The 15482-nt window shown below is 38.3% G+C and overlaps 2 protein-coding genes across 5 annotated transcripts in view; one reads left to right on the forward strand and one right to left on the reverse strand.

Moving 5' to 3' along the window:
* Window positions 1-8539, reverse strand: part of kdm6a (lysine (K)-specific demethylase 6A) — a 73739-nt gene extending 65200 nt beyond the window's left edge. For all 4 annotated transcript variants that reach the window (XM_036583823.1, XM_036583663.1, XM_036583745.1 and 1 more), the window contains exons 1-4: window positions 8043-8539; window positions 7824-7887; window positions 1316-1424; window positions 986-1035 (exon numbers count right to left, since the gene is read on the reverse strand). In XM_036583823.1, the coding sequence (XP_036439716.1) occupies window positions 986-1035; window positions 1316-1424; window positions 7824-7887; window positions 8043-8215 (396 nt within the window). In that variant the 5' untranslated portion in view covers window positions 8216-8539. The remainder of the gene's footprint in view (window positions 1-985; window positions 1036-1315; window positions 1425-7823; window positions 7888-8042) is intronic.
* Window positions 8540-12341: 3802 nt separating this feature from the next.
* fundc1 (FUN14 domain containing 1) lies at window positions 12342-15351 on the forward strand. Its single transcript, XM_036583945.1, has 5 exons — window positions 12342-12437; window positions 13249-13405; window positions 13657-13732; window positions 13843-13971; window positions 14671-15351. Exons 1-5 carry the CDS (start codon window positions 12419-12421, stop codon window positions 14746-14748), a joined length of 459 nt encoding a protein of 152 aa, XP_036439838.1. The 5' UTR covers window positions 12342-12418; the 3' UTR covers window positions 14749-15351.
* Window positions 15352-15482: the final 131 nt, after the last annotated feature.

Raw genomic sequence — 15482 nt, forward strand, 5'->3', positions numbered from 1 at the left:
GGCCTAAAGCAGCCAAGCCAATCCACATTTTATGTATGATCACAGAAGACTCCTCCACAGTAGCTTGGTGATTAGTTTACTGTAACGCAGAAATACTAAACTGTGTCTCTGTGCTGGTTGTGGTTTTCAGGGAACTGGTGAATGTTGCATGGGCTGGACTTTTTCTCCTCCAAAATGGAGCACAGTAAGTGTTTCTTTAGTCTATATATGTTTTAGGATTTTTGCGGAACACGTTCTGCTGTCTGAATGCAGCTGCTTTGACACGGAGATGCGCTTTCAAAAGGTGGAAAGCGACTGAGAGAAAGGTCTATAAACCCATTTTCTCCTTTCTTTCATTTACGTGCATTTGTCTCAACCCAATTAGAAAACATTACATGCACATTGTTGTGACAAACATATGACACGCACAGAGCTGATAACTGTGGAAAATAATCTGACGGCCTAAATAATTATGGGCAGTTTAATTAACTGCAATCTGCTCAAATAACTGCAATCAGGCGATTATGTAATAACTATGACAGGCCCAGAGGCAAGACACATTAAACTGATTCACCTTCACTCACAATGGAACCACTTTGAACTACAGGTGGAAAATAAGATGATTTTATTGTTAATGCAATAAATTACATCACAACGTGCCTTTCTGAGCACATTGTAGATATCGTCAGTACAGTCAGAACAGTGAACAACTGCATGTTTCATTACATAGAGAGCATAATTAGTCCTGTTTAAGTGGATTTAGTGCAGCACAGTATGCAAAATCTAATAAAAATCACTGTATTCATAATTTTTGATAGCATTTTTATGTGACTGTACTAAAGCTTATTTCTGTTTCACATGACCAAACCTCACAAAAACTAAATTTCAACATATTTAATAGGCATTGTATATTGTGAAAATGTCGTCACAACAGTATTGTGATGATATATTTGTGTCATACGCCCACACCTACTTTTAATAGATTTGTAAGGAAAGCATCTCTTACCTTCCAGTAGTCTGTCTGTAAACTGTAGTACCTCTGGTATGCAGATAATGCTAGCAAAAAGAGAAATGAAAATTAATTAGGAACAACTTGGTTCATTCAAAGCATAAGTGGCATAAAAACAGGTTAAAGTACCACTGCCATCTCTATTATTTATATCAAGATTACTTATCCCTGTCATAAACTTTACAGACCTGCTGTGGTAAAATTAGATTACTGCACTTACCCATGTAAAACTGATCCCACCCAAATAGTACTTAAGTCATAATGACTGTCAATAAAAAGAACAATAAAAGCCAAACAGTAGGATAAATAAACTGAAGCCTGACTCACCTTTAGGGTAATCTTCTAGCAAAAGGTTGAAATGCCCTAACTGGCAAAACACCTCAGGTTCGACTTTTCCTTCAGTTTTTAAGATGTAGGCATCATAGCAGCGAATGGCCTGAAAAATGAAGTGAAATAAATTAACACGGTAACAATTAATATGATATGTTTAGTTTGAGAATTCATATCATGCATCCTGCAGCTGGTCAGTTTCCTAAAGCTGCCTAATTTAGGAACGGTTTAAACTTTCTGGGCTTTATTCCCCAGACTAGGGTTTAATCCTAAACCTCAACTAAATGGATTTCTATAGATGAGTCATCAATATGGTCATGGTCATCATACTATATGGTCAAAGTCTAAGCTTAGTTCACATTTAAGTTTAATTCTAATAGGTGTGGAAGTTCACTGCACTGGTTTAAAAAGAAAGAAGAGCTTCTGTTCAAAGTGAAATGTCAAAACAATAACTTTGCTTCAAATTTGACAGATACTGGTAATGACTGCCATGAGATAGCTCACAGTTTTAGCTTCCCTTTCTTCACGGGCAGTGCACCATGCAATGAAACGCTTGCATCTTGTCATCTCTGCAATCAGCTGGCTTATTTTCCCACAAATAAACAATGGCCAACCAAACAACATTGCACAGCTGTCTTACAAGCACACGTCGTAATTTTGGAGGGCTGTTTATAGACCCAGTGGTATTAATTTAACCACTAGGGTAGGGTACAAAAGTAGAGCTAATAAAGATCAAACATGTTTGAGTGGAACATTCCTAAACAGTTGACCCCTCTCAGTTTGCTCACTATATATGCAATGCTTGTCAACTTGTTCCCTCTACAGTGTTTCATGGCATCCTGGGCAAAACTGCCATCTTTAAGACCAAATCACATTTAATATAATGTGTGTAATTTTATATGAGAATAATATTTTATAATAGTACAGTTTATGCAATGAAAATGGTTATGCTGTGTCACAGGCACAGTTTAATCTTCCATGACTAAAAAGGAGAGAAATTGGTCTAAGGTTTTTGGTTTCTAGGCAAATCGTGCACAGTGTGGAAAATAAACAAACATTCATTACAGAGGTGATGCCTCATGAATATCTTCCTAATGAAAGGCAGATTTCATAAAGTGCTACTACAACAGCTGCAATAACTAATCAACACCATTAATGTGAAAAACGAAAATGAACCTTGTTTGGTTAGTTTAATGACATTTACACTGTTTCCATTTACATCACTCGTCTGAGAAACGGCAGAGAACAGAGTACATGACCCAAAAAAATCTAAAATATGGGAACAATACTAGCTGACATACGTCTAGGGTTGAGTGTTATACCACAATATTTAAAAATAATGACAGTATTTGAAAATTATGATGCGTCAACTGTCTATTCCACGTCTGAACAGCTATATAAACACATTCCGCCCATTTACATTTTAGAGGGGCTCACTTATAAGTGGTGTGGGAGCTCACACATAGATGGCGCTGGTACAATGGGTGGAAATATCAGAGCCGGGACAAACCAGAAAAATTAACTGTGACACTCGCTCAGCGACAGCTAACCCTGTATTCACACTGGCAGAGATTTTTCGCCTTTCCCAAATCGCTGGTCGCTCACCTGTGGGCAATTCTGAACTCGAGCTGACCATTAGTTACAATGGTTTACTGACGCCAAACACAAATCAGATATGATCCCACTAAAAACAAAAGTCCTGGAAAGACATCGCTTGGCCATGTGAACGCAGGATAAAAGCTGCATACATGTTCAACTTTGGCTTTCACTCTAACACTCTTAGATATCCTGTAAATGGTTGTCATTTTAGCATCAGTTAGCTGGAACCAAGCCCGTGCTGGGATGTGTGGCACATCTGGCCTGCTAACTAAGCTACTGTTAGCTTGGACAAAACACTACCGTCCCAACCACCACAGAACAGGTCCCATTTTAGTTTTCTGGCACAAGTCACTTGAATCTAAACTTGTGTCAGTTAGTCAGAATCAAACGTGTACTGTGGTGTGTGACACCGTTTGGGCCTGTAGCCTGTTTGTTAAGCAAATGTTAAATTAGCTGTACTAGTTAATACTATGTGGATTTTCATGTAAGATTTGGTTGTGTTGTTCCTTTATTGTCTGCACATAACAAATGAGTAGAGGAGTTTTTGAAGGAAATGCAGGTGATATGTTGCTATGCCGTTGATAGAAGTCCTTTTATTTATTTTTTGCAAATATGTTTTAGGAGCTAGGGTAAGTGTTTCATGAGTGGAAAACCTCTGGGCAAAAGATGAAATATTCATTTGTGGAATGACACATTGTGTATAACGTAACATGTTTTACTACTGACAGAATAATCACTGCAGTTTTTTCTTCTCCTGATTAATCAAAGTCATAACAGAGTGATTATACATCATACAGTGATTGCACATCTATTCATATCTTGTAATCTGGAATATCTATATATCAATATTCTATCCCCTGTGTACCCTGCATCTCACTTATCTACCTCAGACTCACATATTGCATATTGCAACTGTACATATCATAGCTTTTATTTCACAACTTATATTACTGTGCAAAAACTGTACATTGGAATGGTGCAATACTGGTTTATATTAACGTGTATATTGTGTGTGTGTGTGTGTGTGTGTGTGTATATATATATATATATATATATATATATAAAATTTCTTATGTGTGTTTTATATATTTAAATACTACAAGGGAGCTATGCACCTAAGATTTTCACTCACCTTTGCACCTGTGTAAATGTGATGTGACAATAAATGCGATTTCATTTGATTTCATTGGAGTATGGACTGAACAGGAATATGGAAATAGGACTTTAGTTTTTACCCATAGAAGATTATGTGATCACATAATTAGAGTATTTCAATAGATTACGGAAGTACCTGTGATTATAAGGTTATGTGAACACCTGTAAGTTCAATGTCCTTAGATTTTTTTTTTGTCAGGCTTAGCGCCACCTACACAGAGTGTCGGACATCTATAGCAAGCCACGCTGGCCTCAATTATCGAGATTTAGTCTATCGCATTCTGATTGGCTGCTCTCATGTCTATATAGTTGGTTTTGTCAGTCCAACGGGAAAGATGTTTCTAAGCAGTTGCATGCTCTGTACACTGTGACAACAGTGGGTTGAAAGTTGAAAAGTTATTCAAGATCTTTTTTTGAAGCTTTTACGCAAAATGTCCTTGCGTATTTTTGTTGGTGCACATACCAATTTGCTTTCTACAGGTCTGTTTTTTTTTGAAAATCTCCTGCCACCACTCATCACACAAAAGAACAGCCTGTGGTCGGTTATTCTGCATGCCAGTCAAATGACCCTGTCCTGTCAAAGTAGGCAGTTCTTGGTCACACTAAGCTATGAAATGCAACAGAATCTGTGACAATGGTCAGACGTCTGGCTTGCAAGACCAAGAGAACTACTGCTGCCTTCAATTCCTCCTCGGAAGTTCCTACTTACCTTCAGAGGTTGTAAGTACAAATTGATTTGTGTTCAAGTTGTTTTGGTTGGAAATAAGTGGAAATAATGTTTTTGGTTTACTTTTTTCCAGTTATTAAAGACAGTCTGTGTATATACATTATATATGTATTTCCATGTGTGGATGGTTTCAGCCTGCAGTGTTAACGCTGTGGCTGATGAATAACTGAAATATGGCCAGTTTAACAGCAGCTATCACTGTTTTTTTTTTGTTGACACGCCCCCAACTCGGAAACTCGGGGCTCATTGAAAAATCAGAGTTTCCCACTAGCAAATACAACATTGTGGTGCCATTCATGTGCATCCATCTCGTATATATGCTATTTCTGACGCAACTTGAAGGCAGCAAATAACTGTTGCTTTCAGGAAGAGCTTTCCAACCTACTTTAACCTTAATGTGGCCACGTAGCACATCAGCAGAGCAATACAGACAATTTCCAAAAGGAGATATGGATCTTATCCTAAGCAGTCTGAAAGCACCAGTGGATGGATATTTCCCTCACAACAAACAAGCAGGTTATACACCGGAGCAGGTTTTCATGGACAGGAATATTCTTTTGACTGCATTAAAAGTATTGCTAGCAGACAGTTTTTGAAAAACGGTTTACCATATTTCACTGTCATGGGAGGATCTGTCATATTACATTTAAATTTTATTTTCATGCCCCAGCCAAATAATGCTATTCTACTTTAATTATATACCCTAACTAATACAACAGGGCACACACTGAAACCCCAGAACTTTACAACGTATCTCTACCAATAAACTGATCAAGACCAACTGTGAGGCAAAACTTCATTAACCTTAAAATCTAAAACAGCAAGTTGAGCAATATGGACAAAATATATTACATTAACAAATTATCAACATTATGGTAAAGGAAACAGCTTAAACTTATTTAGGCCAAGGTTGGTTCACTGCAACATTTTAGTGGTTTGAAAGTTCAATCTAATTTCACTGAAAATCTAATGCTTCAAGGCAAAGTCCTGGACAGTCTGAACTCTATCTTGCATCAATGGTGTGGTTATGATGCAACTGTGCAGGCCTAACACATGGCCCCGTTAGCAAACTGGACCACTTGAACGCCCCAGTATTTAAGTACACATGTAAAAACAACACTATTGAGGATGCGCTCTACAACTACAATGCAATTGTGACTTCTGCCTTGTGCTACACAACAATACAGCAGCCAGTCTGGCATCTGCAAGGTCACAGAGTAAAGACTGTGAGAGTGTTTAGCATTCTCCTCCAAAACACCCTGACGAGCTTGATAATGCTCCAGAATATACATTTCTCAGTCATTCTCAGAGGCACTGAAGCAATATCATGATATTTTCATACAGTACTAGTTGATACTTTCTGCACTAATAAAGCACACAAAATAGAATTAACCAACTGGTCGGCAAAATATGGACAAATATGTCACTAATATAATGTTCATTACCTATCACGCATATCACTAAAACACTGCTAAAACTTCAGAGCAATAAGAGCATATCAACACTACATTATAGATTCGCTCAGATCTGCCTCAAACATGTAATGAACTGGCTTTTACTCAAAATGATGGTGTATTACAGCAACAGATCCTACAGCATTTACTTATGACTATATACTTGGGTACAAGAATTAACCAGTACCAATCTTACAATTTTGCACACATCAAGATCCTGAACTAGGCCACGGTTAACATGAGGACAAGAGAGGTCATTTCTGTATAATAAAGTTTTCTTGTTTTCCTGTAAGACCTACAGCTACATAATATTTGAACTGACTACACTGCATGTCCTTTGAGAACTGACCAGCTAACTAAACAAACTAGGGTTTGTGATACAGTTGAGGATGATGGTTTGGCAACCAAGCCCTTGTTAGACGAATGGTTTCAATAATGCCACAGGTCTGAGTTCTACAACCCAATACCTAATGATAATACTATTATTTACATAAAAGTTATTAATTAATTAATTAAGAAAATTGATTAAGTTAATTATTAATACTAATAATACTACCTAATACGTTAACGTTAAATCAAAAACCCAACCCAATGAACAGCAGGCTAGTTATCTTAGGGAGCGGTCCACCTGCTACGAACACTAAATATCCAGCAAGTTAGCTGAATGGTCAACACGAAAACGCTACTTTCTAGCTTTCTATTCTTTGCCAGCACTTCGCAAACTACGTACAGGTATATTTAGGATGCCTGGGATGAAAAAGTGTGTCAGCTAGCTAGCTAGGTTTAGTTAACGTTAGTTAGTAAGGTTAGCCAGTGTGTCCACATCTCCGTCCCACAGTCCGGCAGCTTTGCTAGGGTTCCCAGGCTAACGTTATATCAGTTAGCCAAGCACAAGACTGTGAACAACGGCAGAGCAAGCAAACCTACAATATATTAACGTTAGACTGATTTGGTTTGGTTAGATATTTTGCTTATTAACGTTATAAGCAACGTTACACCACAATTAACTTAGCCGAGCCGATGTTAGCTAACTAATCAATATTACTAGGCTGGAGCTGGCTTCCTATTCGAATTTTCCCGTTCCACCTTAAATGGTGCAGCAGTTACGTGTACGAACGTCTCACGGCTGCACTATTTAAGGTGGAACTGGAAAATTCGAATAAGAAGCTGACCAGCCTCGTACCAATATTGCAGTGACAGTTAAAGATGAGAAAAAACGTTCCGTGCATGTCCTTTAAACGACTAAAATTGCAGTCATAAATCTTACATTCGCACATCCCATCTGTAACGTTAGCTGGTAAACGGTCAACTAGTGTAAGTCTGGTTACCGAACTAACAGAAAGCTCATTAACTAGTTACAAACAGGGTCCAGTGAAACAAAAGTACAGTTCGGAGAAAACTGGACACAGCAAGGAAATAAAAAGCCTGAATGTACTGTCTAAACGAATCGGGCAGCATACGCAAACATAAAACCAGATAAACTCCTGCTAACTCTCTCTCTCTCTCTCTCTCTCTCTATGGAGTGATAAACGGTGAGTGCCAGCTCAGAGCCGACTGTGTGTTCAGCTACCTTTAACAGCAAGGCCTTCGTTCTGGCGCCATCTTCATGAAGCCTCTGAAATCCAAACAGTGAGCTGCAAGTAGAGGACAACACACACACATACACACACACGCACAGGCGGTTCCGTGTTAATTTAGTTGCACTGCGTTGGTTTTTTACGACTTCTGCATAGGATCAACTCACTAAACAGACAGCCAGAACTGCTCTGAAAAGCAGGGTTGGTCTGACCTGTCAATGCCGGCTAAGCGCTCCCTTTCTTGCTCCGTAAGCTTTGGAAAGTCCTCTTCGGTTTCACTCGCTTTTCGCGCCGCCATTTTCTTTTCCTCATCATCGCCAGCAGCGCCGAGACTCGGACCAGCAGCGCAGGCTGCGGCGGCCAGCGACACCGCGCACGGCTTCATTGAGAAAGCGGGGCGAGCGGCGGACAAACTCGGCCAGATTAATGTATCAGCGCCGCCGGCACCTTCGCGCCGATCCCGAACGCAAAAGAACAAGATGCCAAATCCGCCAGGAAAAGAGACTCTCCTTCAAAAACAGCCCTTCTTTTCACATTGTCCTCTGCACATATTCCTCTCGGTTTTCCAGCGACACTGCAGCAGACATGTAGCCCAACAACGCCTCTGATTTTTCCGCCGAGGTGATAATGTGGCGATATGTTAAACTTGGCCCCCAGTCTCCAGCTCAAACTTGTTATAATTGTGTCACTCAAGCGAACCCACGCCGTCGCTCTGGGAACGCCTCCTCTGCCGCTGCGGCCAATGGCTGCTCGTGTGCGCGGGCACGTGACCGGCCTTGACTCGGGATCCCTCTTTTTCATAAACTTTAAAGGGGGAGGGTAAAAAACAAACCCTCAACTTTACGCTCTCTGTTCGCCCGCTCTGATTGGCCCGCGCGGCTGTATTGTGATTACGCCGTTCCGCCTTGACCTTTCTCATTGGTTAAGAGAGCTGCCAGTTAAAAGTCTCAACTGTATACAGAGACACACATAGGTGCGCTGGGTACAATTGCCAGTTCCGCTTATGATAAACGGTTTGAGCCCCACCTCCCCTTTTTTCTTCCTCCTAAGTTTTAAGAGTCTTTTTTTGTAATAATACCTGATATTAAAACACTGCATTAATACAAAACTATGTTAGATTTGTGTTTTTCTGTCCCTTTTTTATCTCTCAAAGACTGAATGTCTTAGTCTGTTCCCAGTCTGAAGTTCAAGGCTAGTTTTTCATGTTGGGTGTTAATATTTTAGGCCACATAGTGCTTTTTAATCTATTTTGCTTATAAGCTCTGTTAAATGCACTTATTCTCTAATATAATCCTTTAATTTATAATAATCATCTTCACAAAGACCAGAACAACATTCTTACTGTCTCATTACACATTAATATAGGGCTTCCATTGTTTGTTTTGGGTGACACTTTAGTTTAAGCCCCCTAAACATTACCTATAGATGCTCTAATTATTACAAAAAAACCTATTTGGTAAGTTTTAGTAGGTTATGGACAGTGTGAGGGTTAGAGTTAGGTTTAGGATTAGGTTTTGGCTTGGAGTTAAGGTTAGGTCAAGGTTAAGATTTAAAAAACATTCAACTTAAAAGTTCAGTTTCATTAAATGGACATTTAGTTAGATGTTAGTTAAAGACATGCTGAGCTTCTACAAAGCATATACAGTGAACTCTAAAAATAAAGTGTCACAGTTTGTTCTCATTTCGCATTAATGGCATAAACCACATTAACAGCTGAAAAAGAGCTTGAGCTGGAGGTTTGAGCTGAAATGGTTCCTCAGATGTGTGTTTTCCTGTTAAACAGCATTCATTGGCTAGGAAAAGTATTATCGACTGGTCTTCAAGAAATCTGAAAAATGAAATCTACAGCACCATCTTTTGGACCAAATCTCTGTTGGTCAACTTTGAATTCATATGTATTGCATGTACATTAGATACAAGTTTGGCTTTTAAGTTATTTGAAGTCTGTAGTTCTGGGTCAAATGTGAATGCTGAGGAGTGAAGTGCATCATCAAACAGGTCTCCATGAGTGCTGAAAGCTGAAAGATTTGTTCTTGTACTGACCATGGTCCATTTTTTACATTAACTTCGATTGTAAGTTAAGAATGTTTTTTGCTTTGGTTTTTTTGTTTTTGTTTTTTTTGGAAATACAAGTGACAGTGACAATATATAATATATACTATATTCTACATCATTCTACAGCGTGGTCAGCTCCGTTCTAATCTGATTAACTGCAGACATGAAGACAGTGCCAGATAAAAGATGTTTCTCACATCTTGAACAGAATCACAACTCAAGCAAGAAAATTTATTTTTTCTATTTTAAACTCTCTTATGATAAGTTAAGGTACTTAAGGTACTTATAATGTTATTTTATATAATAGTGGGTTCTCATCACACAACATTTTTGCAGCACTCTGGATTCATGCAATGCACAAGTACACAGTCTGTATTGGATGAAAGGAAAAGCAGAAAAAAGCAGAAAATGGGATATCAAACAATAAGGAATCAATAGCAAATGGGTCTTAGTGATGGCAAAGGCTGTAATCACTGGCAGGCAACAGCTGTGAGATTGATGTGGGTGACTCAGCACTACCTAATATCATGCCTTTAGGATGAACACAAAACAGCCATCTGTGCTTATGGACATTTCCATCTCAATAGGCCATAATTCTAGTATGTATCGATAAAACAGCAAGACCCTACCCCAGAAATCAACTTGAAATCAATAGCATCTAGTGCCACATGACATAGTGCCTATGATCGACCTGAAGAAAAAACTGGCTGTTGCAGCTGGCTGGAGCTTTTAGCAGGTGGTCTACAGGCACTAAGAAACTTCATTGTATACTTTTACATTTGACAGTAGAATATCTGAATCTGAACCCTCAGAACAAAAATATACTTCATGTCATTAGACAGAAATGGTCAGTTTGGTTTGAGAACTTCAACATGATCCTTAAGAATGCACAATATCTTTGAGACTTTTTATATGATGGTAGAGCTGTACAATATATCATTTGTTAATTATCATCACAATATCTGCAATGCTAGTATTACAATATGCAAATGAAGAATGCAGATGATGTAAATACCTTGATTGCCTGAAGGATCTGAAGTAATCTGGCATCCTGGTAAATCAAGATTTTCTCCTTAATTCACTCACAGAGCATGATAATAACTTGTGTATTTGGCATTAATAATTGCCTTAACAAACAAAAAAGAAATGTCATGTCCTTCTCCCTCTTATGTGGTTTAATGGATTGCTTTGAGACCACCACCAAACACACCTTTACAATATCCCTCCAATTAAACATGGTGCCTAAAGAACCAATGGCACTAGCTTTGAATGATACCCATCAGAACGAGAAACAAAATACACTCAAACTGCCCCAAATTACCTGACCCCACCCTACTAACCCTACAGTGAATCATAACTGGGATGTTCTTCACCAGCAGAGATGGGCATCTTGTTAAAATTGAAGGAATAATGAACAGAGCAAAACAGAATGCACTAATCTTGGTTCTGGATATCTACCATTCTGGAGAGCTCAAATCCAAGAAACCTGGCTCTAATATTCAGATGCCCCTGAATGCCTCCATTACCTGGATCAAGAGTCTAGAATAGGACTGGAGCTAAACTCTGCAGGGTGATAGATCTCCAGGACCAGGATTGAGCACCCTAGCTCTTAGAGAAATTGGTTGACAAGAAACTGAAGCCTGAGAGAAAATTCACCTTTCAGTAGAACAATGATCTCAAGCGCAAGGTCAAAAGCAACATCAGATTGGCTCAAAAACAAAAAAGGTCAATGTCCAACAGTGGCCCAGTCCTGACTTCAATCCTGCTAGTGCTGTCTGAAAATTGCAAATGTCATCCAACTACAATGTGCTGCAAATCTGCTAAGACAAATGGGGAAGATCACTTCTCATGTGGAAAAGAAATGGACATGAATGCTTATATATGTGAGCATATTTCAAACACTTTTTTTCATCCCAAAATTTATTTAAAAAACACTTAATTAAGCAAAAATACACTTTTTGGTAATTTTCATACATTTTCAAATGTATTTGACAAACACACTTTGTATTAATGTGTTTTTGTGTGGGAGACAACTAACACATTTTGGTTACTTATTTTGTAATGAGTAAATAACCTGTATTTGCAAGTTTAGGTGTACACGAATGCACACTAAAAATGCTGCTTGGAAAATTATGTCAATTTATCAGTTGTAATCCAGAAAATTTGAATTTTCAAGAGGGTCAAATACTTTCACAGTGGACTTTCGAACATGGCTTTTTCTTTTCCTACTTCCAAAACAATGCAAATAGGCCATGTTATATTGCAAGATGGCTACAGCACTAACTAAAAGTAGTTTAAATTAAAGGCTTTAGATGGTGGGATATGGTGCAGACAAATTTCATCCAAAAACACGTTTATCATACATTTCTTTTTTCCCAATTCATTACATTTTACATGTCTTTTCGAAAATTTTGGTTAGTTAAACTGATTTTTGTAAAGGCGGGCTGCTGGTCGCGTTGGTGTGAAAGTGCACGGGAACTGCGCATGCGCAGTAGGGACGAGCCGACTGTCAACACTGCTGTAGCCTCGTAAAATGGCGGACCGCGGAGAAGGTAAACAGCTAATTATACCTATTGCATCTCGAAGGATGCTACACGACCTTATTTCATTTAAGTCACAACAGACAGTGGTGTTTAAAAAGACGCACTAGGTCACTGTAGTCGACATGGTGCTCGTCATCCAACAGTCAGCTTTCTTTGCCGGTTACTAACATTAGCCTTCATCTGAGCTGTGTAGGTTCAAGCAGATGCTGGATGCGAAACATTGATATAACGCAGTTCAGATCAAATCCTGAAGCAGTCTCTTACTGTCTTCTTTTTTCTCGTTTTTACTTAGCGTTTCTTGCTTTAAAGCTGTATAAGGTAGCATGCAATCTTCTTATGCTGTTGGACCATTCACCAAAGCTTGTACTTCACAATGTAATTTATTGTTTTTAACTCTTATGATAGTGAAGGACGGGTTCACCTGAGTAAAACGTTCATGAGTGGGAAATGAGGAAGTGCACCTTTTGGGTGTGCCACAGAGGTTTTTAGTGGTTAAGGTTTCTCTTTGTCTTCATTGCCACACCTAATTTTCTGGTTCCCTATAAAACACTAAGCCAGACAGACTTCCAACAAAGTCGTAGGCCTAGATATAAAAAAAGTAACGTTCATCTCTATATTTCTATGTCTCACATTTGTTCTACCGTGAAACGTGTCTAAACTTCAGGTCACTAATCATTTGTGTTCAGGCATCACGAAGCCTCAGATAAATGATCATGTATGAAAGGGTTTATGTGCTTCTGTAATGCACATCGTTTCTCACAAAGTCTCTTGTGATTTTGGATGCTAAAATGTCATACATTCCTCTTCTGTCTGTATGCAGAGGCAGAGAGTGAGGATGAGTTGTATGAGGTGGTGGACATCACTGACTATGCCAGGCGACATCAGTGGTGGAGTCGAGTTTTTGGGAGCAATACTGGTCCCATTGCTGAAAAGTACTCTGTAGCGACGCAGCTCATGATGGGTGGCGTGACAGGCTGGTAAATATGGACCTCTGTGCACCTTCAGATGCACCCAGAGATCACTCAATTTCTCTGATGTGTTTTTTCAGGCATCGTTCTTTCAAATGTAACATAGAGAGCCTCTTCTCAGTATGCCTGCTATTCAAGCAGTATCCACATTGTCATGTGTAAAAGGCAGTACGCTATTGTATGAAAACACAGAAAGAAACTAAGCATTTATATCAATATAATGTGCAATGTATGAAGTTATATGACTATTTGTATCCTAGGTGTGCTGGTTATCTCTTTCAGAAGGTTGGGAAAATTGCAGCAACTGCAGTAGGTGGAGGGTTTCTATTGTTGCAAGTAAGTATAATGCCACACAATTCAAACACCATAGACTTGGGAATACAGTAGCTTCATAGGTGTCTGTCACAGTAACAGTCAGTAAACAACCTTGTGATGTTTATTTTCAGATTGCAAATCACAGTGGCTATGTGCAAGTCGACTGGAAGAAAGTAAAGAAGGATGTCAATAAAGCGAAAAAGCATCTCAAGAAAAAAGCCAACAAAGCAGCTCCAGAGCTCAACTCCTTTATTGAAGAGGTAGATTATTAACTGTTTCATATAGGATCAAGTTTACAGCAAGCTATATGTCCAAAAGAATCCAAACACCCCTTCTAATTAATTTATTACTTTAAGTTGTACCCATGGCTCACACAGATGTAGCTTGTAAATAAGAGGAACACTGATCATGTGTAAATGCTTTTAAACTACTGAGTAATTCTATTTATACTATATTATCATTGTACATTTTATTTAAATTTATTCATAGGGATGTCCAAAGGAGCATCAGATAATAAATTTTACTGATTTTAATTATGAGAAAAGTAAATTAGCTGCAGATAATATGTTTATGTTTAAAGTGTTTATAATGGTGATCATGATATTTCCAAAAATATTTTAGAGGTTAAAATGAGTCTTCATGTTGGCTTATGAAATCCTAGCTTGTTCCAGCCTTTTGACAAATTCATCAAAATATAATGAAAGTGGCCCTATGTTAGCTGTAATCTTTGTTCTGTTGCAATTGTTGATACACACGATTAGTCTTTTGCAGACAGGAAAATTATATTATTTCAGTTGTGTACTGTTACTTTGGTACATGCAGTCTTTTAACTGGTAACAGATCATGATTTTTCAATTTTTAAATAAAAAGTTTCACCATGATGCATGCTGCACCAGATTTGTTATGTGCTTTTATTTGTTTTTCTTGCATCTTATTGTGATTGTTGTTTTACTCTACAGTCCACAGAGTTTGTGAAGAGAAATATTGTTGTCTCAAGTGGATTTGTTGGAGGATTTCTGCTGGGCCTGGCATCCTAAATCACAGATGGATCTGCTGTACACATGGACTCTGCCTATCCAGAGGCATTCTACTCACTGTTTTATTCAGTTGCTGTATCACAGGGGCACAACACTAAAACATGGTTGTTTTATAACAAAGTTTGCACTAGTGTGGTTGAGGCAGCGCTGAGAAATACTGAGTTGGGCCTCTCTGCTGGAAAGAAAGTGGCACATATTATATAAAGTTAACATTAACTTATCAAGTCAATAACTGGAATGCAAATATGATCAGTTTTACGCTTATGTTGATCAGTGTTGTGGTTAATAAGCTGCGATTGCCAACCCCAGGGCTGTTTATTTGTCACATGTGAAATATGTGTCATGTAATAGCCCTGTATTAATCTGTGAAGTGCTGAATCTGTCAGTTATGTTTTGCCAAACAGTGCAACATTTTAGTTCTTCATATGCCTTTTTTGTTTGTTGTTTCATAAGTGGCTACTTGTAGTTTATTTCCAGTGTATTTTATGTGTGTACTGTACACAGTGCCAGTTACTTTGCTGGAAATTTGAAACTTACCTACAGTAACATATGTACTGTTATCTACAGTAACAATGTAACTATTAAAGATACATTATTTATGCATCGCCTTGTAGATATAAATGTTGACATATTTAAATATTTGAAGTCACCACAGAAAATTACAGACCAGTCAGTACTGTAACAGTTCATAAAGCATTTCCTGGTTCAGGAAGAGTAATGCAAATTGGGATATG

This window comes from Colossoma macropomum, unplaced genomic scaffold (genome assembly GCF_904425465.1).
Source record: "Colossoma macropomum unplaced genomic scaffold, Colossoma_macropomum, whole genome shotgun sequence".
Lineage (NCBI taxonomy): Eukaryota > Metazoa > Chordata > Actinopteri > Characiformes > Serrasalmidae > Colossoma > Colossoma macropomum.